Below are 24,428 nucleotides of genomic sequence, written 5' to 3'. Positions count from 1 at the left end.
TCCATAGCGTGGCCATACCACAACTTATTCAACCACTTCCCTCGTGATGGACAGTTACAGACTTTCCAGTATTTCAAACAACAGATGCTTTGTTCAGAAGAGCTGGGAAGCTACAGGGGTCAATGCTGGCAAGTCCCAGTACCCAAGAGGGGCTCCGACAAGGCTCACGTGGTAATGAGAAGGCACACAAGTCGGGGTGGTAGGGGAGCTCTGCACCAGCAGTCGGGAGCCCGGGGCTTGAGCCCACTCACCTTCTCTGGGCCTCTGTTTTCCCTCCTCTGAAATAAAAGGGTTGGGATGCTCCAGGTTCTCAGTCTGGGGGTTACTCATCTAAACCACCTGGGAAACTCTAAACAACATGACTAACAACAGCACAATGCAATAACACCAAAAAGAACAGTGCTTGGGCCACACGCCTAGAGATTCTGATTCTATTGGCCTAGGACAGGGCTCTTAGTCATTTTTTAAAGTGCCCCAGGCAACTCTAATATGCAGCAAGTTTTGAGAACCACTGTTCTAGACCAGGGCTTCTTAAATCCTACTGTGCACACAAAGTATCTGGGGACCTCCTTAAAATCTGCTTCCTGCTTCAGTGGGTCCTGGGTGAGCCTGAGGGCCCAGATTTCTAACAGGCTCCCAGATGCTGCCAGGGTTGCTGGTCCTGGACTGTATTTTTTTTTGAGTGGAAAACTAGATCCTCTAAGCCCTCTTTCCATCCTAATGTCCTTTTCGACCATCCTATGTACACACTGACCTTCAGCCAACTATTGCCAGGCTAAGTGAGGCCAGTATGTAGAGCGTGCCTGAAAACTTGGATGCAAAACACAGTGGCTCCCCAGGACCATGCATGGCAGCTGGGGAAGCCCAGGGGCTTGACTCCAGCCGTGGGTGTATCGAGCCCAGAAGACAGTCGGCAGAGGGTTGGCAGGGCTTGTGAGGTCCAGCTGCAGATCCAGTGCTTCCGTCTCAGCCATTATTTAGGCAACAGTTGGCCTAGGGGCCTCCAAGAGAAGGCAGCTGTTTCCAGTCAGGCCGCCTGAGCCAAGCTGCAAGGGATTCAGAGCAGGCAGTGTCACCTAGAAGGAGGCCTGCCTCTAGGCAACTGCATTAGACACCTGGAAGGGGGTTCCCCTAACAAGACATAAGCTTGGTCTTTTCATCCCAGTGTCCCTTCTGTTTACAGTATTTCTGGGCATCTTTATCAATCCGAGGCCAATTAGAATTAGACCATCTAATTGTTTCATCTGCAAAGTCATGCATTTATTTTACATTTTATATCGTTTCTGTTTCAAAGTCCTTTCAAAGTATTCCACTAAGTGCTATAGTTTAGACAGTGGGGCTATCTCCCATTCTCCTTTTTGCTTGCAAACTGGGTCTCTGATTTCAGGTTTGAGAGGACTGCTGTTATATCAGCCTTGAGACTGACTCCTGAATCTTGTTGGAAAGTAATTTCTAGTCTGTCTCTAAAAATCTCCCTTTTGATTCATCTTTTCTCTGCTTACTACACCGAATCAAGATGTAATCAATTTTTATGTTCTTTAATTTTTTAAATAGACTTTATTTTTCAGAGCAGTTTGAGATTCACAGCAAAATTGAGAAGAAAGTACAGAGAGTTCCCATACATCCATCGCCTGGACCCCACACGCACAGCTTCCGCCACCATCAGCATCCCCCCCACCCAGAGTGGTACGTCCAGTACAGTCCATGAACCAACATTGACACAGCGTGATCATCCAGAGTCCACAGTTTACATTAGGATTCATCCTTGGTGTTGTACAATCTGGGGTTTAGACAAATGTGGAATAACATGTATCCACCGTCATGATATCATACAGAATAGTTTCACTGCCCTAGAAATCCTCTGTGCTCTGCCTACTCATCCCTCTCTCCCCCGACACCCCTGGCAACCAGTGATCTTTTCACCGTCTCCGTAGTTTTGCCTTCTCCAGGATGTCGCACTGTTGGAATCACACAGTATGTAGCCTTTTCATATTGGCTTCTTTCACTTAGTGATATGCATTTAAGGTTCCTCCATGTCTTTTTGTGACTTGATCATTCAGTTCTGTTTAGCACTGAATAATATTCCATGGTATGGATGTACCACAGTTTATTTCTCAGTCCACCCACTGAAGGACATCTTGTTTGCTTCCAAGTTTGGGCCATTGTGAATAAAGCTGCTATAAACATCCATGTGCTGTTTTTTGTGTAGACATAAATCTTTAATTCTTGTGAGTAAATATCAAGGGCTGTGATTGCTGGATTGTAGGGCAAGAGTATGTTTAGTTTTGTAGGAAGCCGTACCATCTTGAACTCCCACCAGCCATGAATAAGAGTTCCTGTTGCTCCACTTTCTCACCAGCTCTTGGTGCTGTCAGTGTTTGTATTTTGGCTAGAATAAGTGTGTGGTGGATTTTAGTTTGCATTTCCCTAAAAATAGGATGTGAAGCATCTTTTTATATGCTCATTTTCCATTTGTATGTCTTCTGGTGAGGTATCCATTCAGGTCTTTTGTCCAATTTTTTGATTAGATTGTTCATATTCTTATGGTTGAGTTTTAAGAATTTCTTTATGTATTTAAGATGACAGTCCTACATCAGATATGTCTTTTGCAGATATTTTGTCCTGTCTGTGGCTTGTCTTCTCGTTCTCTTGATGCCAATCAATTTTGACAGGGGAGGTCCCAGAAATCACTTTTAGTAAAGTCTGACCTGTTTCCTGGGCTCTCTCGATGCTGCTGGTTTAGCATGCATGCTGGGATTCCTTGAGTCTTACCCTGGATCGGTCTATTTTGCTTTTTTCATTGCTAATTTAGCCTTTAATCTTCATACCAACATGCGAATTTGTTGGTAGAGCTCTGGCAAGCCTGGCTTATAGGCTCCTGGGAGATTCCAAATTCTTCAGAAAGGAGGTGTCTGTCTTGTCAAGATTTGGAGAAATCTTGGGCAATCGTTCTTGGGTGTGCTGAGATCAGGGTTTAAACTCTATGGCAGGTGGCATGTGTGAGTCTCAAACAGGATGTATTTTTAAAGGAAACTGATGTTTTGGAGTGTCAAGGGGCTCATTAAGAAAAACGCAAGAAATCCAGACAAGGGGAAGGAAGAGGTAGAGGGGTTGGGGTCAGAGCTGTGTGAGTGGTAGAGAGTGTATGATGAAGAGCAGGCGGGTGTTAGACGTGGGGCGGGGGGGGTTCGTGAGAGAGGCGGTTTTATCCCAGATGGTTTTACATTTTGAGTCATCAAGTTCCTTGTGGACCCTTGACCAAAAAAATTTGAAGAACTGGAATTCTGCTTAGAAGCGTCAGGGTACCAATCAATAAACACTGCTCATTGGGCCTGAGGAATTTTATTCTGGTCTTGTTCTAAGGTACCTCTCAAATGAGCAGTTCTATTTAAATCAAGTGTTTCCCCCTCGTACATTGTTGGTAGAAATGTAAATTGGTGCAGTCACTGTGGAAAACACTATGGAGGTTTCCCAAAAAACTAAAAATAGAATTACCATATGACCCAGCAATTTCACTCCTGGATATATATCTGAAAAAAAAAAAAACAACCCTAATTCAAAAAGATACATGTACTCCAGGGGCTTCCCTGGTGGCGCAGTGGTTAAGAATCTGCCTGCCAATGCAGGGGACACAGGTTCGAGCCTTGGTCCAGGAAGATCCCACATGCCGCGGAGCAACTAAGCCCGTGCGCCACAACTACTGAGCCTGCGCTCTAGAGCCGCGAGCCACAACTGCAGAGCCCACGTGCAACTACTGAAGCCCACGTGCCTAGAGCCCATGGTCCGCAACAAGAGAAGCCACCGCAATGAGAAGCCTGCTCACCACAACAAAGAGTAGCCCCCGCTCGCCACAACCAGAGAAAGCCCATGTGCAGCAACGAAGACCCAACACAGCCAAAAATAAATTTATTTTTTAAAAAATATACATGCACTCCAATTTTCATAGCAGCATTATTTACAGTTGCCAAGGTATGGAAGTGACTTAAGTGTTCACCAACAGATGAATGAATAAAGATGTGGTATGTACGTAATGGAATACTACTAAACCATTAAAAAGAATGCAATTTTGGGCTTCCCTGGTGGCTCAGTGGTTGAGAGTCCGCCTGCTGATGCAGGGGACACGGGTGCGTGCCCTGGTCTGGGAAGATCCCACATGTCACGGAGCAGCTAGGCCCGTGAGCCATGGCTGCTGAGCCTGCATGTCTGGAGCCTGTGCTTCGCAATGGAAGAGGCCACAACACTGAGAGGACTGCGTACTGCAAAAAAAAAAAAAAAAAAAAAATGAAATTTTGCCATTTGTAGCAACATGAATGGACTTGGAGGGCATTATGCTAAATGAAATAAGTCAGACAGAGAAAGACAAGTACTGTATGATGTCACTTACATGTGGAATCTAAAAAATACAATAAACTAGTGAATATAACAAAAAAGAAGCAGACTCACAGATATAGAGAACAAACTAGTGGTTACCAGTGGGGAGAGGGAGGGAGGGAGGGTCAATATAGGGGTAGGGGAATAAGAAGTACAAAACTATTAGGTATAAAATAAGCTATAAGGATGAAGTGTACAACATGGGGAAGATAGCCAATATCTTATAATAACTATAAATGGAATATCATCTTTAAAAACTGTGAATCACTATATTGTATACCTGTAACTTATATAATATTGTGCAGTGACTATACTTCAATTAAAGGAAAAAATTAAGTGTTCCCCAAAGTGTCCATTGAAGGCCCAGGTCATCCTTGGTGAAGTTCTGCTAGAGGGGACACAGGTTGGATTGAGAAGACTCCTGGCTACTGTCAGCTGAAAGTTACAGTCAACTGAAGTTGCTCTTACAATCTTCTGTCTCGGGCCCCTGACCTAATGGTCAGCTGCCTCTGAACACAGACCCAACGACCAGAGTCCCTGGCAGGTAGAATATATCAGAGAGAGAGAATGCTCTCTTCGAATCAAAATCAAGGTCTCAGGACAAACAGCCAGGATGGGAGGACATTTTTTCTGGCTTTATTGGTGACTTACAGCAAAGTTAGCTCTCAGAGGGTGCTGATCTGCAGAGAACTGCCACCTCCCTGTTCTGTGAGGCTGGTTCAAACAGCCAGCTTACAGGAATGAGGCCTGTGTTCCACTCTGTGGTCCTCCTCCTCTCGACAAAATAACACTCGAGCACACAGGACAGAGCAAAGGGACGGGTGGAAGCAAATCACTAAGGACGCAGCTCTAAAGGGGAACCCTAGCCAAATATAAACACCCAGTATTCGACAAGTGAGTAAAACGGCCAAGGAACCTAAAGGAGAGCGGAGTTGAGGTCCCGCGTAAACGGACTTGTTGATATGGACGATGGTCCACGGGCAGTGAGGCTCGAGGACACCACACCTGGACAAGAGTCACGGTCCACAGTGACAGGCAGGTCAGGCTGGAGCTGAGTCATGGCACCGAGATTGCAGTCATAAAAATCAAACAAAACCCAAGAGAAAATTAGTCAAGGCTGTTTGTTTATAAACTTGCAGCCACAGGGAACCGTCTGCAGTCACTTTCGTTTCCACAGGGGTTCAAAGGTGTCTGAAAGGAGAATAAGTTTCATAGGGGAAGAAGGAGGAAATGCTGGCAGTCTCTGATTGGCAAGCATTTTCTTCGGGGGGATTTTGGAAACAGGGGAGACTCTGATAGACCTTCAAATCTATTTGCCAGTCCTTGATTGGCTCACTATCCGTCAGTTATAAGACTGGGAAATTTTCAGATTTTCCTGGGGTTTTTTTAGGAGGATTATTTTGAGAGATTTCTCAAGCATAGGAGGACACCTGGGCCAGACAGAGACCAAGCAGGGCTCCCTTCCTTTGTGTGGTGATGTATTGTTCTTGGTCCCAAGAGTGCAATTCTTGGGACACAGTTTCTTCCTGTGTGCAAAGCTGCAATGGGACTTTGCAGAGACTGTGCAGGCGGTTCCAATAGGCCCATGTTTGGATGGCTGACAAAGTTAAGTAAGTGATGTAACACAGCTACAGAGAGGGCAGGAGCAGTTAATCTGCCATGACGTAGCACTGGCTTCTGTTCACCAGGGCCTCTGGAGGATGACTGGAGCCAGGCTGGGTATTTTCATCAATGTAGCAGTTGTTGAGCATCTGCTGACATCAGGCCCTGTGCTAAGTACTAAGGACACAGCAGAGAACCATTTGGCCCTTGCCCTACTGGAGTTTGCAATCAGAAAGACAGGATAGACCTTGAACGAGCAATTCCAAGTGTGTTGAATATTGGAGGAGAAGCAAGGCCAGGGAACCATGAGACAGGGCCTGACACTCGCTGGGCCAGAGAAAGCATTTTAGGAAGAAATATTTATGCTGAGCCTGGAAGGAGAGCTAGTGAGGCCAAGGGGTGGGAAGGGGATTGGTGTGGCCTGAGAATTCCAGGCAGAGGGAACAGCATGTGTTAAGTCTCTGAGGTGGCAAAAAGGATGACACGTTCAAGGAAGTGAAAGGAGCCCAGCAAGCCTGAGGTCCGAGCAAAAGGGTAGAGGAGGGCTTAAGGCTAGAGGGAGGAGGGGGACATGCAGGGCCTTAGACAGCATGCCAAGATGGTTAGACTTCGTCCAAAGGGCAGTGGGAAGCTGTCAAAGGCTTTTATACGAGGGTGTGACTTCAGATTTGCACTTTGAAAAGATCCTTCAGGCTGCTGTGTGGAAAAAAAAAAACCAAACAAGATTGGAACAAGCAAGAGGGGACATGGAGCAGATATTACAGCCATTCAGGGGAACAGAGATGGTGACATGGGCCCGGGGTGGGGCGGTGGAGACAGAGAACGATGAGTGAGCTCACGAGGTGATTGAGGGTCTAGAATTGATGGGACTCAGCAATGAATGATCTGTTGGGGCTGAGGAGATGAAGCTTCCAAGAATCATTCTTGGGTCTGTCTACAACCACTGCTGCCACTTCCTGTAGGAGTGCAAATGAGTGCAGGAAGAGCATACGGCCCGTTCTTAACCCCTTGAGTTTGAAGTCCTATGAAGCATCAAAGTAGAGATGCTGAGTCAATGAATCAATAAGTTTATGGGGTTTGAAGGTTGAAAGACAGGGCTGGCTGGAAATGGAAATGTAGGAGTCAGTGATGCACAGATTTTAAATGAAGCCGTGGGTGTGTGTGTGTGTGGTTGGGGGGTGAGATCACCTTGGGAGACAGAGAGAGAAAGAGGAAGGTCCAGGCCAGAGTGTTGAGGAGCTCCAGAAGCAGAGGGGGAGCTGGCAAAGGAGGCTGAAAAGGAAGAACTGGAGAGAAGAAAGCAGGAAACTACAGACATCCAGGCCCAGGACAGCACTTTCTGAGAAGAAGGGTAGCAGTCAGCCGTTAAATGCTGCTGAGATGTCAGGTAGGACGAGGTCTGAGGGCCTCACCGTCCACTGGATTGAACAAATTGCTGATCTTAGAGTACGTCTGCTAGAGTGACAGGAGCAGAAGCCACGGTGGAGGGCAGGGGAGATGAGTGAGGGGAAAGGGTTTTAAAAGGTCACCCCCTCGGGGATGGGCGAGGGGTTGTGGTGGCCAGCCTGCAGGGACTGGTCCAGGAATCCAGGCGAGAGATGCTACAGGTCAAGATCCTGGAGCCTCGCTCTGCTTAAGAAAACCTGGATCTCAATGTCTGCAGAGAGGAACAATTGGAAACTTGGCTCCAGGTGGCTCCCAGAGCAAAGATGAAAGGGAGTGGGGCGTAGGAGGAGGCGTCCGGGGTTTCCATGGAGACCACCCTGAGCTTCCGGCCGCTCTCTGGAGAGCCTGGGATTAAGGCCTACAGCCCTGGGTGTTCCTGGTCACATGTGTTTGGCCCCTAAGAGGCCTACGAGGGTCAATCAAGGAACAAACGGAAATGAACAAAAGTAAGGAAGTATTGTGTCTTGGGCTGAGGACTGGCCTTTGGGGCAGAAAAAACAGTATTAAAAATCTGGTCTCACCACCTGCTCTCCGTGTGATCTTGGGCAAGCTTCTAAACATTTCTGTGGTTTCTTAGAGACTGTCTTCAGAGATGTTACAGTATGAAAATGTACGTGGATTAGAATGGAGGAAATTGGGAATTTGAAAATTCCTTTTCCTCAGGTTTTCTCTTCTGGGTTCTAACAGGTTATCACCCTGCAGTTATAAAGAAGGTCCTTCCAGAATCAGGGAGAGAAGAAAGGAGTACAGGCTGGCCTGCCTCAGCCAGCAGTGCCCCGAAGAGAGGCACACAGGCGCTCCCTGGGAAACAGAGCCTGAGGTGACAAAGCTCCGCGGGGCTGTGCCTAATCTAGACCTGGCTGCGCTGATGACTGGAGCCCAGCGCAGATCTGCCTGCCCAGCCCCGCCTGGCCCAGCAGGCCCATCTGCATCGGCGCCCTGGGACGGAAGGCCGGCCCCCTCCCACTCCCAGCCCCCTCTCACGGCCCTCTCCCCAGGTGATGCCCATCACAGGTAAACAGGGAGCCGGCCAAGCAGGCACACTTGTGCATCGTCATCATTACTAAGGCTATGAACACCGCGTGCAGCGTGTGTGGGGGTGGCTGACGGCCCAGCTCCACAGCAAGCTGGCGACGCCAGGCCACAGCCGTCTCCTGCCCCACAGCCCAAGGCCCAGAGGCCCCAGCCTGGATCAGCAGTGCGGATGGAGAGATGTCGACAGCCGGTAAGCTGCCCCGATTTGGTGGTAGAGAGGCGCTCTTCCGTCTCTGGATCCATGGTCCGGGAGAAGCCCTCCTAGCAGGTGGTCCACTCTGAACACAGGCCAGGGAAGCGTGTGGGGTCAGGCCACGAGGGGCTGCAGGAACCAGGATCCTCCCGGCATGGTCCTAAGCACACGAGGTTCCCAGGAAAGGCCAGGAGACTGTGGTTATTCCCTTTGGATTTGAGGAACAGATCATAACTCTCAAAGGATGCAAAAGAAATGGAATAAGGGAAATCTTAGCCACATGGCACAGTTCCCTCAGGAGCACCCCCCTCAGTGGGCAGAGGACTCTCACACCACTTCTCTCCCCAGGGCACTCCCCCGGCCCTGCCCCGGGGATCTCAGCTCTGGAAGATCCAGGGAAGAGCTTCTCCTGTGTTCCAGTGCCTACTGGCCATGCTGGCCGACCTGTCTCCATGGGAACCCTCTTCCCAGAATGGAGGTGCGGGCCCTGGTTTTTATGTTGGTATCTGCTAGTGCAGGGTCTGTGTCGAGTGTCTCTGACTTGAACCTGACCACTCCTGGGCTGTGGTAGAGAGGGCAAGCACTCTGGGTTCTACCCTGAGTAGCTGAGCAATTGGGCAAGTTACTAATCCTCTCTGGGTTTTCATTTCTTATCAGTAAAACTGGCCTAAAAATTCCATTGCTGCAAGTGGTCGGGGTGATTCAGCCCTACATGATGAATGGGGAAAGAGCCCTGGACTTGAATTAGGGAATCCAAGACCTATAGCTCAGGCCCTGAGTCACAGACTGGCCCTCCGGCTTTCTCTGCCTCGGTCTCCCCCTCTGTACAATGGGGGTGGAGGGGACTGACTAGATGGCCGCTAAGGTTCAGGTGCTCTCTGACCAGTTCTGACCTAATCCCTGCTGCTTTCCTGCCTCTGGGTGGGATCCTCCCGAGGAGGGGAAAGGAGGTCACAGCCGGGCGTCCACCAACTGGGATGGAGCAGAGCATCCCTGTTTGGTTCTCTGGTCCTCCTGAGATGGCCTCCACAGGTTAGTGGGTACCCGGAGCCCAGGCCGTGAGGCGGTCAGGCTGGGGGGCCCGCTCAGACTCAGCGCCCAGGAGGGAATGGTCGTACTGCCAGACTCTCCTGCCCAGCTGGGTGCATGAGCCAGAGGCTGCCCTCCACCAACGCACAATCAGACTCCTTCCCGGGTTTCCCTCCGGAAGGGTGTTTAAGACCATTTCATCAGGCTCATCTCTCAGTCACGCCTGGGAGAAACTCACAGCTGTGGAGGTAGAAGACGTGGGTCAGAACCTCCTTACAACTTACTGGTTGGGTGACCTTAGTCAAGGCTTTTAAGCCTCATGAATGTAGCTGATATTAAATGAGATCATTCATTTATGAGTTTGATTAGAGCATGCCTGGCACCTAGTAGGTGCTCAGCAAACGCTGTTCCAGTCTTCACCTGGGTGTAGGTGCACTAAGGTGTACAGATGGGGAAATGCATTGACGACACCCCCAAGCCCTGCTCAGGGCGGGGGAGGGTGGGAAGGGGCTTGGGGGCTGTCTGGCTGATCATCTCAGGCTGCAGATCGCCCCATCTGCTCAGACTCTGTGTTGTGCAAATACCACCATCTTCCGTGTGCTGGGAGGCATAAAGGTTGGGAAGCACTGGGGGGTCTGGGGGGCTCAGAGTCTGGAGATGGTGGATGAGAGAGGGGAGAGAGGGACCAACAAGCAGAACAGCGTGTGATTTGGAGGATGTCAGGGCTTATGCCGTCGGGGCCACATGCTCCCCATCTGTAAATGGTGGCCAGTTGGTGACGGTGCCCTTCTCTGCACAAAGGTTTGTGCGAGAGAGAGGTACCCTATATGCTTGAAGTAGGCAGCTCGTTTCACCCCTTCCCCAACGGCTGTTGTCCCGTTCTTCACACTGCACGTGAGAACATGGAATTCATGCCATCAGTCTCACAGGCCGGGAAACCAAGATGCAAGGAAGAGGAAAAGCCTGCAGGTGGTAACGGGCACCATGGCTGTTCTGGAACTGTAGCCCACACATCCTGGTGCTCAATGACTGGGCCTCTCCAGGCGCCAGAATCTGGCCCTTTCCCCATCTACTCCCTGACCTCGGAGGGAAGCACCAGCGTTTTACCCAGGGTTCCTGTGGGTTTCCTCTCTGGAGAGGCTGCCAGGTCAGTCTGACTTTGTCAGCATCCATGGCCTGTTCTGGCATCAAGCCACGTCCCAGGGGCCTTTGGCTCGTCCAGAACAGCAGAGATGAAGCCCTCTTCATCCCTCAGTGCTGGGCAGGCCTGGCTCAACTGGAATCCATCATTAACTTGATGCCCAACTCCCAGCCTAGGCCAATTAATTCAGAAGGTCCGAGAGTAAAGCCCAGGCACAGGTATTTTTCCTGAAAGCTCTCCAGGTGATTCCAATGTGCAAGCCAGGCTTGAGAACCAGGAGCTGGGAGAATAATCGTGTGACCTTGGGGAAGACCATGGGCTGTGAGCTTCAATGTTGCTTCTCCATTATTTTTTCCCATCGTGCTTCATGGTATTAGAGCATTGTGCCTGTCTCTTTCTCCTCAGTGTTCTGTCCTAAAACGTGATGTGTATCCCTTTCATCTTTTCTGTTCTGTCCTGTTGAGCTGATCTTTTTATAGTAGTCTTGGTCTCTTTCCTTTTTATTCTGACTTTCATTCATTCATTTATTCATCCAACATTGAATGAATGCCTGCTATGACAGGCAATGTGCCAGCCGTGGGGGCCATAGCAAAGAACAAGGAGGACAGGTCTCATGGAGTGTGTGTTCTACTGGGATTTGCCCTGTCCTTTTTTTTTTATTACTAATGCTGTGATATTTGAAAATTGTATTTTTTCTAGACATGCATTGCTGGTCCCTTCTTCATTTTGTCTCTTACTTTTTCATTCCTTAATTAAACTCTTCTTATCATTAGTATATTGATTATAAGAAAATCCGCTGCCCCAGGGAAGCTAAATCTGCTCAGTTACTTGCACTGGACAGTGTTTTGCCCGTGTGTGTGTGTGTGTGTGTGTGTGTGTGTGTGTGTGTACATCCAGGCTTGTGTTTTGTATCCACAGGAACACTGGCATCTAGGTAACATTCAGGTTTGGAGATGCCTAATCCAAGCCTCTTTTCCCTTCTGTGGCTGGGAAGGGCTTGGAGAACACAGGCTTGGTTAAACCAGTTGTCTCTGCCTTTGGAGAAGAGTTAACCAATGAATGAAGATTTGTTGAGGGCCTCGTATGTGCAGGACACCGAGCTAGGTGCTCTGTGGGGAGGGGTGCCAGGGGTTCCAAGACGACAGGAAGAGAAAGGCCCAACGTCTCCCTCAGGAGGCCTACCAGGATCCTGTGACTTAGTTCCATGCAGGAATGAGTGACACGAGGCCGTCATGGTGAGGGCCAGTAGGTGCTTCAGAAAAGCTGAAACTGGGGCAGACAATTCTCAGGGCATGAGTGGCATCCGTGCAGATTATTCTGAAATTGACACCCCTGGTTCCACCCCTGCCACAGTTCTGGTGTGTACCCTTCCTCTTCTAGCCATGGGTCTTTTGTAAGATAGGCACCAGTGGGTACTTGTCCTAAATGACAGGCACACATTCTACCACATTGGCAGAGCTCACCCAGGAGCCAGGGATGAGGTTTTCCTTTGTTGAAAGAAGAGAACAATTTTATTTACTACGGCTCACAACCATTAAAAAGAATCACAGGCACCTTGTGGTTTCTTGGACAACAGCACACTCTCAGCTTTTTTAGTCACTAAGATGCCTTCTGACCAAGGCATGGACTGCCATCCCTACAAGATTTGAATTCATGGGCCTGTGCCTTTCGCAGAAGGAACACCTGCTGATTGTTGCTAAGTCTGAAGTGAAGCATCTTACCTTCTCTAGGACATGTCCTCGTAGGACATTTTAGTGGCAAAAATCAGAGAAGCTTATAAGCTTTTGGAGTTTGCCTCTGGCTTTTGACAAGTCCTTTGTCCATTGTTTTCACAGCTGCTAATAGATCACATAGGTCATCAGTGCTCATTAAGCTAACACCTAACGAGCACACCACAGAGGATGACAAGAATGCCCCCCAAAATGTTATTCCCCCACTGCCTCACAGTTGATGAGAATTCCTTGATGAGCTGACAGGACTCAAAGATTTTTTTATCTAAGAGAGAATTCAGTCTGTACTATATAAAAATGCTTCACACAGGTTAAGTATGTGTTTAAGTCATTTCTCAATTTTTCTAAATGGAAAAGAGGTGAGAAGTTGGTATGTGTGCCAGTCCAGCTGGGCCATAATGGTCATGGAGAGAAGCAGTAAGAGACGGAAAGGAATACACAGACTGCAGAGCTAGGCTATTTCTGCCCATTTCCCATCACGCTTCCCACCCCACCTCCAACTGGCTTAAGCATGAGTGGGGACCTATGAACACCCATTCAGTCCAAGTAGGTTCAGGGATGCTCCTCGAAGCTGTTGGTGGCCTGGAGCTGAGTGGACTCCTGACATCCTTGTAGCAGGACAGCAGCTTTGGGTCTCTCATTGAGCTTTGTGGGAAGTCTGGTGAAGATACCAAGTGTCAGATGCTCGGAAGCATCTAGTCCAAATGGCCCCTGCACGCACGCCTTGGGTTTACTTCTTCTTCCTCCTCTGCCTTGTGTGCCGCCCTCTGCGAGGCTCCAAGACCAGCCGATGGTCAGCTGGTCAAGTTGTATCAGGGCCTCCACACTCTCGGTGTGACCTGAGACCTCCGTGCGGCCCTGAGGCGGAGCCTTAGACACAGCTAAACCAGTGGTCACCCACGAGCCACATTTTTCTGAGCAGGTGAAAAAGGAGAACGACATCTTAATATCTGGAAGCCAGAAACAAGGGGCCGCCCACTTAGTCTTCACTTTATACTTAAGAGAACCCAACTGTGATTTTAAACATTTGAGAAAAGTGTCAGCAGATCAAGACCTGAGGTTGGGTGATAGAAACCGACTCCAGACTCCTAGCTAGATCTCAGAAGTCAGGCTCTCAGCCTTGCTGCCATAAGGGCCACCAAAATGCAAGGATGATTTAAATATATTTGTTCTATTAACTAAAGGCCACTGTTCCTTGATACTTGTGGGGAAAAAATTCAACGTTACCCCCTCAAGGCTTGTCACCCAGGCTTTAAACTCCAGCGCCATCGGCCCAGTTTGGACCCAGCCCAGCATTCTGACTTCGTTTGCCCAAAGGAAACTTCTGGTTCTATCGGATGAGTTCCATGGCTCACCCCTCTGGCTAACATCTGTCAGTTCAACATGCAGACAATAAACGTGCGGCACACACTTCAGCCCAACACTCCCAGCCACCCCGGCTCTAGGCGCAGGGCTCGGAGAAAACCTCTCTGTGCCGTGGAGGCTAGGGAACCCAGAGGCACTCCTGAGACACTGTGGGGACACATTGCCCACTAGAGAGCTCACATTCGGAGGTGGCTGGTTTACAGTTGTTACAGAGTACTTTCTCTCCTTTCCTGGCTTTTAGTTCCATAGCTTACAGCGGGAAAGCTGGGGCTAACCTAAGGGATGCCCCCCAAGCTCTGACGGCTGTGGCCGACCTGGGATTCCAGCCCAGTGCCAGCAATTTCCAGTCCCCCGATGCTAGCAATTTCTGGGCACTCACCATCCTGGGAGGCCAGGCGAAGGGGGCTGTGTGGTCCTGGTCTTCTGGTGCCTTTGTCTAGAACATGCCACCCATCTTTGACCCATCTACCTTGAGAAGTCGTCTACCTAAATGTTAATATTTATCATTTACAGCTGGTCACTGCCCCTTTCAAAGGTGAAGACAGTAAAATTTATGACGGGCGTCCTATCAGACAACAGAGGAGCATAAAAGCAGAAGGAAGAGTGATAGCCCATCGGTCCGCGGACGTCTGGAGGGTTCCAACATGGGGCTGCGGCCACGCACTTTCCTCCTGGGGCTGCTGCTGCTGCTGCTGGGGCGAGGTAAGTCTGCCTTTTGCTCAGAGGGCAACCAATGGGTCAGCCCTGCCGGTGTCCCATGTTGCTTCGGCACAGAGCTTGGGAGAGGAATTTTCAGTGAGCACGAAACGCACAGGTGAGAATAAGCAGGCTGCAGTGCTGAGCTTAAGTGCCCACAGCTGTAGGGGGGTGGGCAGGTCTTAGGACAGGTGAGAAGCGTGGGCGGGCAACAGCCCCGTGGTGGGGAAGCAAAAAGCCATAGGTGTAGGAGTCGTGAAGACCCGGATTCTACTGCTCTGTGCTGCGTGGCCTTGGGCAAGTCCTACCTCCCTGGACCTTGCTTCTTAACATGGAAAAGTACCACTATGACCACTAATGGTAAGCACATTTTGATCATTACATGGGCTTTGTTCGTTTTTGCTGAAAGGGCAGAGGAAGGCAGATTTGAGGATGATGAATTCTACAGGATTGCACCACGCTCTTTAGTACTACTGACTCTGACTGCAACGAGTGGGCTCAAGCCAGGGCTTTGGATTTCTTCTGAGCTAATGGTTAGAAGACAGTGCCTCTGTCCCTCTTCTCCCAGCCCCTGGCTCTACCTTCCTCCCTTTGTTCAGAAAGGCAGGATCTTTTAAACCGAAGAGGGCCTTAAAGATGATTTTTTTTTTTTTTTTTTTTTGCGGTACGCGGGCCTCTCACCGTTGCGGCCTCTCCCGTTGCGGAGCACAGGCTCCGGACGCGCAGGCCCAGCGGCCATGGCTCACGGGCCCAGCCGCTCCGCGGCATGTGGGATCCTCCCGGACGGGGGCACGAACCCGCATCCCCTGCATTGGCAGGCGGACTCTCAACCACTGCGCCACCAGGCAAGTCCCTTAAAGATGATTTTTTAACTGTCTCCAAATGAGAGGCCTGGGCCCAGAGTCAGAAAGCTCTTGCCCTGGAGCCCGCAGAGGGAGAGGAGGAGGCGGGGACAGAGGCCGGGGCCTGGCTGGGGTCCAAGCGCTGCTTCAGCTACCTACCTGGGACATGTCGGTCGCCCTCTCTGAGTCGCTGGGTGGGATGCGAGGCCAGAGAGAACGATAGTGCCTGCTCTGCTTCCTGCACTGGTGACTGCATTTTCCTGATTACTCCTGAGGCTTAGGAATCTTTATCTTTATGGACCATTTGAATTCTTTCACGCAGTGACCGTTCTAGTGTGTTTCCCTTTTTTTCAACAGGTTGTCCTTTTTCCCACTGATTTCTTTTTAGTTGTTCATATGGGCTGAGCACTTGCTGTTTGTTGGTATAACCAACAAGTATCTTCTGAAGCTTGTCTTTCATTCTCTTTATGGAGACTTTAAGTGAACAAACTTCCTAATCTGGGGGGGAAGTAAAGGGAGACCAGCCAAATGAGAACAAACGGAGGCATGTATTCCAAGGTTGCTATGGTAAAAGCTGCTATCATTTGCGTTTGGCAGAGACTCCGAGGCAGGCAGGGGAGTGGGAAAGCTTGACGACGGAAAAGGGGAAGGCTTCAGGGCTGCTCTGACTGGCGGCTGTTGCCAGGGGGAAACTAGCTGCAGGTGGCTAGAAACCAGGCATCTTAAATGATTCGTTTGGGAAACATACGTGGCTTTCTCTGGTTGGTCCTGAGTTGGAAGCAGGGACAAAAGTTGGGGAGCTGCAGACATGGGCCAAGTCCTGACTGTTCTAGGCTGATTCCTTGCCCGTCTACTGCAGATGTGTGGGTCACAGGTGTATTGTCATCTATGGTCTGGCCATTGTCTGTCTGTATACTGTCTGTCCATTTCTAAAGTTTTTTTTAATCTTTTCTGGTGTGTGCTCTTTGTGTCTTCTTAAAGAACTTCTCTCTGGCCTCAGGGTCATGAAGATATCCTATATTTCCTTCTAAAAACTTTATAAATTGCTTTTCTCACTGGGTCTTTTTAAAGACATCTGGGATTGATTTTGGTGACTACTGTAAGAGGAGAACCTAGTTTTATGTGTTTTTTCATGAAGATACCTGGTTGTCTCAGCACCATTTATTGAAAAGTCAGTTGCTTCCTCACCATTCTGAAGAGCCTCCTCTGTTCATATATAAAGGACTCATACGTGCATGCATCTGTTTTAAAACTCTGTTTTGATTTATTTGTCCCATTGTCTATCCCTGTACCAGTAGCACATTATCTTAATTCTGTAGTTTTGTACTAAGCTTTATTATTTGTGAGAAACAAGTCTTTCTGTTTTTTATTCTTTTGTTTGTTTGTTTGTTTTTGTTTTTGCGGTACGCGGGCCTCTCACCGCTGTGGCCTCTCCTGCTGCGGAGCACAGGCTCCGGACGCGCAGGCTCAGCGGCCATGGCTCACGGGCCCAGCCGCTCCGCGGCACGCGGGATCCTCCCGGACCGGGGCACGAACCCGCGTCCCCTGCATCGGCAGGTGGACTCTCAACCACTGCGCCACCAGGGAAGACCTTTTCTTCTTCTTTAGAAGTGACTTGGCTTTGAACTTTCACAATTTTACTATTTGTCAATTTCTACCCCCCCAAAAAACAAACCTGTTGGGCTTTTGATAGAAATCGCTTTTAATTCTGTGAATCAAGTAGGGGAAAACAGACATCTTTACAATATTGAGTCTTCCAAATCATGAGCTTATAATTAGACCTTTAATGCCTCTCAATGCTTTATAATTTTCTCTGAGGTTTTGCATATGTTTTGTTAAATTTATTCTTAGGTATCTAATACTTTTGGTGTATGATAAATGGAATGTTAAATTGTCATTTTGAAAATGTTATTGGTATATAGAAATAAATTTTTAATTTTGTACCCAATTAAACTCTTATAAATTTTAGTAAGTTATCTGTATATTCTTTTGAATTTTCTGTATACACAATCCTGCCAGTGATGACGGTCTTGTTGCTCTCTTTTCAGCCTGTGTGCCTTTTCTTTCTTTTGCCTTACTGTGCTGGCTGGTGCCTTCACTACAACTGTTCATAGCAGTGACGGTTGGACACACTCTTGTCTTATTCCCAAGTTCAAAGGAAAGTGTTTAATGTTTCGTCAGTAAGTGTGGTGTTTGCTACAGGCTTTTCTGTAGATGCTCTTTATGAGACTAAGAAAGTTCTATTTTATTCCTAATTTGCTAAGCGGTTTAAAAAAAAAAACATAAGTGGGTGCTGAATAAATTTTTCTGCACTTATTGAGATGATAGTATGATTTACTCTAATCTGCTAATATGGTGAATTAAGTTAATTGACTTTTTATTATTTTGTTCATTGTTTTCAGTCATTGCTTGTTAAATTCACCAAAGACTGCACATTGCATTTACTTGTGCTGCCTCTTTAAACCCTTTTAATCTAGAGTAGTTCTTTAGCCTTTTTTTCCCCTTTCTTTCTTTTGTGTGTGTGTGTGTGTGTCCTTGAAAATTTGAGGCTGGCTTTTTTTGTGCCCACTGCAGTTTGGATTGGTCCAAACTGTTTCTTTGTTGCTAGAATCAGATTAAACTCTTCAGGTAGAAATACAATGTAGATCATGTTGTGTCCTTGATGTGTAACATTCAGCGATACATGTGACGTTAGCAAATATTTTCATTGGTGATGTTAAATTTGATAATTTGGTTAAGGTGGTGTCTGCCAGCTTTCTCCCTTGTAAAGGTACCTCCCCCCATGTGATTTGTAAAGGTACCTCCCCCCATGTGATTTATAAGTTGTCTGTAGGGAGATACTGTGATACCGAGTGACTGTTCTTATACCCAATGGTTTTTAACATCCATTGATGATTCTTGGCTGAATTATTACCATGGTGAGTGTAAGATGGTGATTTTAAAATGGCTATCGTTCCTCCTACTATTGTTAGTTGGCATTCCTCCATAAAATAAAATTCTCTTCTGTGCCCCACTCTTTTTAGGTTTTATCTTTCTCATATAAAATGGACATATGGATTCTTTTATTAATCAGTATATTATAACCCAGTCCTGTCATTACTCATTTTGATGCTCAAGTTATTGGCCAGTGAGAGCCACTTCAAGCTGATTCCTTTTTCCCCATCAATTTTTAAGCACTTTTTAGCTTTATGGAACAAGTTATTCCAGGCTAATCTTCTATTTTCCCTGTCTCACCATGCAATTAGCAACGTCTTTAAGGTGCCAATTGATAGGGGATTTTATTTAGAAACCAAGATCGAGATGCCAGGGGTGTTCATTGCTTCTGGAGTGTCATTATGTCTAAGTTCTCTCAGTGGACAGAGCCAAGAAATATCGTTTTGTTTTTAATGAGATGAATTTATACAGATATCTCTTAATTTTAGTTAGAATTAGGCTTTTATCTCCTTCCTCTATTCCTGATTTGTATTGTCCTTATCCCACAGTGTAAGCTGAGGTTACAAAAATATTGATAAATTTATTCATTTGCTGATTCCTACAGTACATCCAACACAATATTGGAATTACTGCAACAATAACACCACCACAAACAAAGTTCGAAATCTCTCTGTGGTTCTTTTGTCCTTAGAATATGTCCCACGCAGGGTATATAATCAAAATACTTGGATCAAAATCACTTGTATTAACTCTTTTTCTTTTGTTCTCTCTGTGTGGTTATGTTATGTATTTGACATATAGTTAAATTTGTCTCTGTTTCTATTCACTTATAAAGTTTCTCCCATTCTTGATTTTACTTTAGTTTTTGAATATATAAAGCATTAACATGGTTCAAAAGTTCAAAAGTGTGAAAAGATCTACCCGGAGAAGTGTCATTCCCATCCCTATCCCATCCATCCCATTTCCACCTATCCCTGTCGGTAACCAATTTCATTATTGTCATATCCTTTCTATGTTTCTTTTTGCAAATATATATTCTTATATTTTCTTCCTTCTTGCACAAAGGTAATCTACTATAAACTTCTTTTTCATCTTGATTTCTTTTCACTTAATAATATATCCTGAAATTACATTGTATCTGTTCAGAAATCTTTATTTTTTTCCAGCTGTAGGATATTCCATTGTGTACCATATATATTCAACCAGTCTCCCAGTATGCACACTAGATTGTTTCCAATATTTTGCTACTTTAAGTAATGCTGTCATGAACAATTGTGTACATAGGTCTTATTCATGTTGTTGGAGGGAGAGCTTAGGGTAAGTTCCTAGAACTGGGATTTCTGGGTCAAAGGATAAAAACACATATAGTTTTGTTAGATATCACCAAATTTCCCCCCAACCATAGGGATTATACCATTTTACATTCCCATTGGCAATATATATGAAAATGCCTACTTCTCCACAGCTTGACAATAGAGTGTATTGTCAGGCCTTAGAATTTTTGCAAATGTCACAGATGAGAAGTAGTATTTTAGTTTTAAATTCTCTGCTTGCAAAGGAAGTTGTCTTTTTTTTTTTAAAGACCATGTGGTCTCAGGTTCCAGAATGCAACGAAAAAGGGTAAGCTCCAAAAGCATCAACACTTTTCAAGTCTCATGCTTGCATCATCTTTGATAATGCCCCATTGACCAAAGCAATTCATATGGCCAACTGCAGGTTTAAGGGGTAGAGAAATAGTCTTCTCCTCTTTTGGGGAGGAACAGCAATGTTATACTGCAAAGTGACATACATTCAAGGATAGGAGAGATTTGTGGCCATTTTGCAATGTACTTCACCTACCTTCATTGCACTTGTTTTCCAGGATTTCATAGCTATTTTTGCATGTTTATTTTTCTATATGAATTTTAGAAACAATTCGCCTAACTTTAGAAAAAAAAAGGTATTGGTATTTTTATTGGAATTGCCGTAAATTTGCAAAATAGAGAGAAAGAGGCCACTGTATCTTCTAACCAAGCCAGGCCATACATTGATGTATATGAAGGCTTTTACTTTTTGCTATGTTAATTTTATACTTTCTATCTCGCTAAATTATTTCATTGTTTGAATTAGTTTTATCATTGATTCTCTAGAGTTTTCATGGTTAGTCCCACATTATCAACGAATAGAGATATTTTTCCTTTTTCTGCCTTTACTTCTTTTCTTTCCTGATTGCATTGTCTGATACTCCAATACAATGTTAAATAGCAAGGGTGATAGTGGGGATTCTCACCTTGTTCCTGATCTTAGTAGGAAACACATTTTCCCTGTTTAGTTAGATGATGGATTTTGGGAATCATGCATACATACACACACATATATGTGTGTTTTCTGTGTTCACATTAAAGAAGTATCCACAAATTTGTGTTTTCATTTTTATCAGGAATGAACTTTAAAGTTTGTTGAAGGTCTTTTCGGCATCTATGGAAATAAGTGTATTATTTTTTTCCTTTTAGATTTATTATTATGTTGAATGGTTTTCTAATGTTGAATCATTCATACATTCCTGGAATAAAATCAAGTTGGTCACAGTGTACTTTGTTTTTATATACTGCTGGATTTGGTTTGCTAACATTTGCTTAGGATTTTTTTCCCTTATATGTTCATGAATGAGATTGAACTATAACTTTCCTTTCTCTCACTACTGCTGGATTTTGATACCAATGTTATACATTCTCATAAAATAAATTTGGGAGTGTTCCTATTTTTCTCTTTTCTAGAATAGTTTTTAATAATGGAATTTTTTTTCCTTTAATTGGTAGTAGAACTCACCAATAAGACCATTTAGGCCTGAAATATTATTTTTTGGTGGACTTTTGACTACTGACTCAATTTTTTAATGGTTATGGAATTATTCATATTTACTTCTGCTTAAGTAAGTCTTGGAAAGTTTTATGTTTCACATTTACTTACACACAATTCAGTGAGTCTGCAGTTTGGGATGACTTCAGGGATCTTGTCTCTGTTCCACATAGTGTTGTCTGGGATTGACTTGGAGAGTCTAAAATGCCATATCAGGATACTTGGTACTGGGGTGCCTTGGTGCCCCTCCACACAGCCTTTATCTCTACATGAAAAGCCTGGGATTCCTTACCTTGAGACTCAGGGTCCAAAAAGAGCAAAATTGGAAGCCACAAGGCCTTTTAATGCATAGACTCAAGAATAATTTCTGCTGCTTCTGTTGGTAAATGCAAGTTTCAAGGCCAGCGTAGATTCAAGGGGAAGGAAATAGACTTCACTTCTTAAGGGGGGAAGAGTGGCAAAAGTCATATTGCAAAAGTGCATACAGGATGGAAGGAAATGCCATGGCCATCTTTGGAAAAATATACAGTCTATGTTGTATATGTGTTTCCTAGTTCATTCATTTTTGTGTTAATCTTACTCAACATTTGTAGTGTATCTTGAATCTGTGGCTTAATATCTTTCATCAGTTTTGAAAATTTCCCAGCTAGTATCTCTTGAAATATTGCTTTTACTCCACTATTTCTGTCTTTTCTTTCTGCAGTGCCAATTAAATGTTTGTTTGCTTTTCTCACTTTATGTGCCATGTCTCTTAGCCTGTCTTCCAATTTTACCATCTTGTTGTCTTTCTATACTGCATTCTAAGTAATTTATTATAACACATATCCTAGTTTATTCATTCTTCTTATTGTGTCTAATTTGCTGTTAAACCTGATCATAGATTTGGAAAATTGGTTTTATTTTTCAAATTTAATTTACATTTAGTTCTTTACCAAATTTTCAATGTTACTTTTTAAAATAATTTTGTGTTCCTATAAATATCCTCAAGTTTGTCTTTTATTTATTTATTTTTAAAATTTATTTATTTTTTTGGCTGCATTGGGTCTTTGTTGCTGTGCACAGGCTTTCTCTAGTTGCGGCGAGTGGGGGCTACTCTTTCATTGTGGTGCACAGGCTTCTCATTGTGGTGGCTTCTCTTGTTGCAGAGCATGGGCTCTAGGCGAGCAGGCTTCAGTAGTTGTGGCTCATGGGCTCTAGAGTGCAGGCTCAGTAGTTGTGGTGCACGGACTTAGTTGCTCTGTGGCATGTGGGATCTTCCCAGACCAGGGCTCAAACCCATGTCCCCTACATTGGCAGGCAGATTCTTAACCAGTGTGTCACCAGGGAGGCCCTAGTTTGTCTTTTATTTTTTAAAACATAGTATTTTTATAATTTTTGTCTGATAATTTCAGTCTCCAAAGTTTTTGATCTATTTCTGCTTTGTTTTTTTCTGCTAATACTTGCTCCTGGACACCGTATTTGTTTATGTGCTTGGTTATTTTTAGTGTGTGGTGCTTTGACTCCTTGAAAAGTTATTTGTGAGATTCTTTGAGGCCTAGGATGAAGGCCTAAGATGAAGATGGCTGTCTTCAGAGACTATATGAACATCATCTTTCAGGCACTTGGGACATTACCATGAAGGATCACTTCAAACTAAATTTGTGGTATGAGGTTGCCTAGAATAGCCAAGCCCCATGCTAAGCACTGTACATATATAACATATTCCCTTTAAGTGGGATGTACTATTCTCCCCATTTTATAGATGAGAAAACTGAGACCCAGAAGTTAAATACTTGCCCAAGTTCATTCAGCTAATAAGCACAGGAGTCTGAATTTAGTCCTGAGACTGAGTCCAAAGCCAGGGCCTTTCACCATCTCCCTGCATTACAATAGAGCCCAAAGGAGGAAAGAACCAAACCACACCAGTGCTTTTGTTTAAGCTTTAAAATGGGCTCACCAAAACCCATATTAAAACAGATTCCTGCTCTGAAAGTTTTGGTTTAGAAAACTGAAACATCATTATCTCAAAACTACAATTGGCGAAAACAAGTTGGCAAGGAAGTCCCTGTGCCTAGTAAAATACTATTGTCACTAGAATTTCATTTTCCTGGCATGGGTCAGAAGTTCCCCAGGAGACTGTCCTGCTTGTGAATGAAAACTCTTGCCTTGGTAACACACCCATGCCAGGCCTGTCTCTGCGAAGCCAAAGGTGGGAACTGGGTGAACTCATTGTGTAAGGAAAGGAATGCCTCTTTCATTATGAGAACAAGTAAAGTTAGTCAACGTTTGTTTCACAAGGGCCTGGAGTCCTTCCTGGAGGATGCCAGCCCAGCCTTCTAGAAATACTCTTTCCAAATAAGAGTAGAAAGCAATCTTGGAGAACTTCTGGTGGCCCACGTCCTTCCAGTTATTGATGAGGGGTCGGGGGGACTTGTTCAAGTCATCTATCTAGTTGGTGGCAGATGGTGGAACTCTGGTGTCAGACTCTCTCCTCTACATCAGATGCCTGAATCCCCATTCCCAGCCCCCACTTCAGCTCACACAGATGCCTCCAAATTCCTGCCCTGAGTAGTGGGCACAGGTATGGGATTTTCTCTGGGGGCTCAGAAGTCCTACTTTCCTGGGATGTCATCTGCACCTTGTAGATTTTGAGGACTTTATTGTCAATCATCATTTTCATCAAGTTGCATTTTTGCTACTGTCAGTTAACTGTCTGAGCACCCTTCTAAGAACCCAAGTAGGGCTGAGCCTGCCAGGGAGATAATAAACCAAATGTACGGAACCCTCTGGGGAGAGAGAACTGATCTGCATAAAAATCACTGGAGAAGAATTAAGTACCAAAATAGGTGTAAGTAGCTGTAATAAAAGCAACAGGATTCAGAAAACTGAGAGATGAATGTGGGCTGGAGAATTTTCACGTGGGAGGTGAAACTCGATTGAGCACGCTGGAGGATGAGTGGGCTTAAGATAAAGGCAGAGGAACAGGGAGGGCATGCAAGTGGGGGAAACAACATACCTAAAGGCAAAGTCAGGGCTCAACGTGATGGGTTTGAGGAGCAGGGAGTGGGCCTATTGGGCTGAAGGGCAGGGCTGGTGATGGGGGAGGTGATGAGTTAGGTAAAGTGAGGTTCTGAAATCCTTAGATGAGAACAGTAGAGATTATTACAGTGTCTTTTTGCTTAAAGAGACTTCTAAAGTGATTTAATCCAAATCTGTTATTTTTACAT

At 45.6% G+C, this 24,428-nt stretch overlaps 1 protein-coding gene across 6 annotated transcripts in view; it reads left to right on the top strand.

Moving 5' to 3' along the window:
• Positions 1-24,428, top strand: part of PLB1 (phospholipase B1) — a 201,765-nt gene that overhangs the window by 64,322 nt on the left and 113,015 nt on the right. For 4 of the 6 annotated variants that reach the window (XR_004521853.2, XM_033838805.2, XM_073791479.1 and 1 more), the window contains 2 exons: positions 8,107-8,644; positions 14,426-14,614. Coding sequence is in view for 4 of the 6 variants with exons in the window: in XM_033838805.2 (XP_033694696.1) it covers positions 14,557-14,614 (58 nt within the window). In the remaining 2 variants the exon portion in view is untranslated. Of the gene's footprint in view, positions 1-8,106; positions 8,645-14,425; positions 14,615-24,428 lie in introns of those variants that run through there. The other 2 variants (XM_033838806.2, XM_073791480.1) reach the window with 2 other exon arrangements.

Source organism: Tursiops truncatus, chromosome 14 (assembly GCF_011762595.2).
Source record: "Tursiops truncatus isolate mTurTru1 chromosome 14, mTurTru1.mat.Y, whole genome shotgun sequence".
Taxonomy (NCBI): domain Eukaryota; kingdom Metazoa; phylum Chordata; class Mammalia; order Artiodactyla; family Delphinidae; genus Tursiops; species Tursiops truncatus.
The sequence above is the reverse complement of the archived record's forward strand: the minus strand, read 5'-3'. Positions and strand labels throughout refer to the sequence as shown.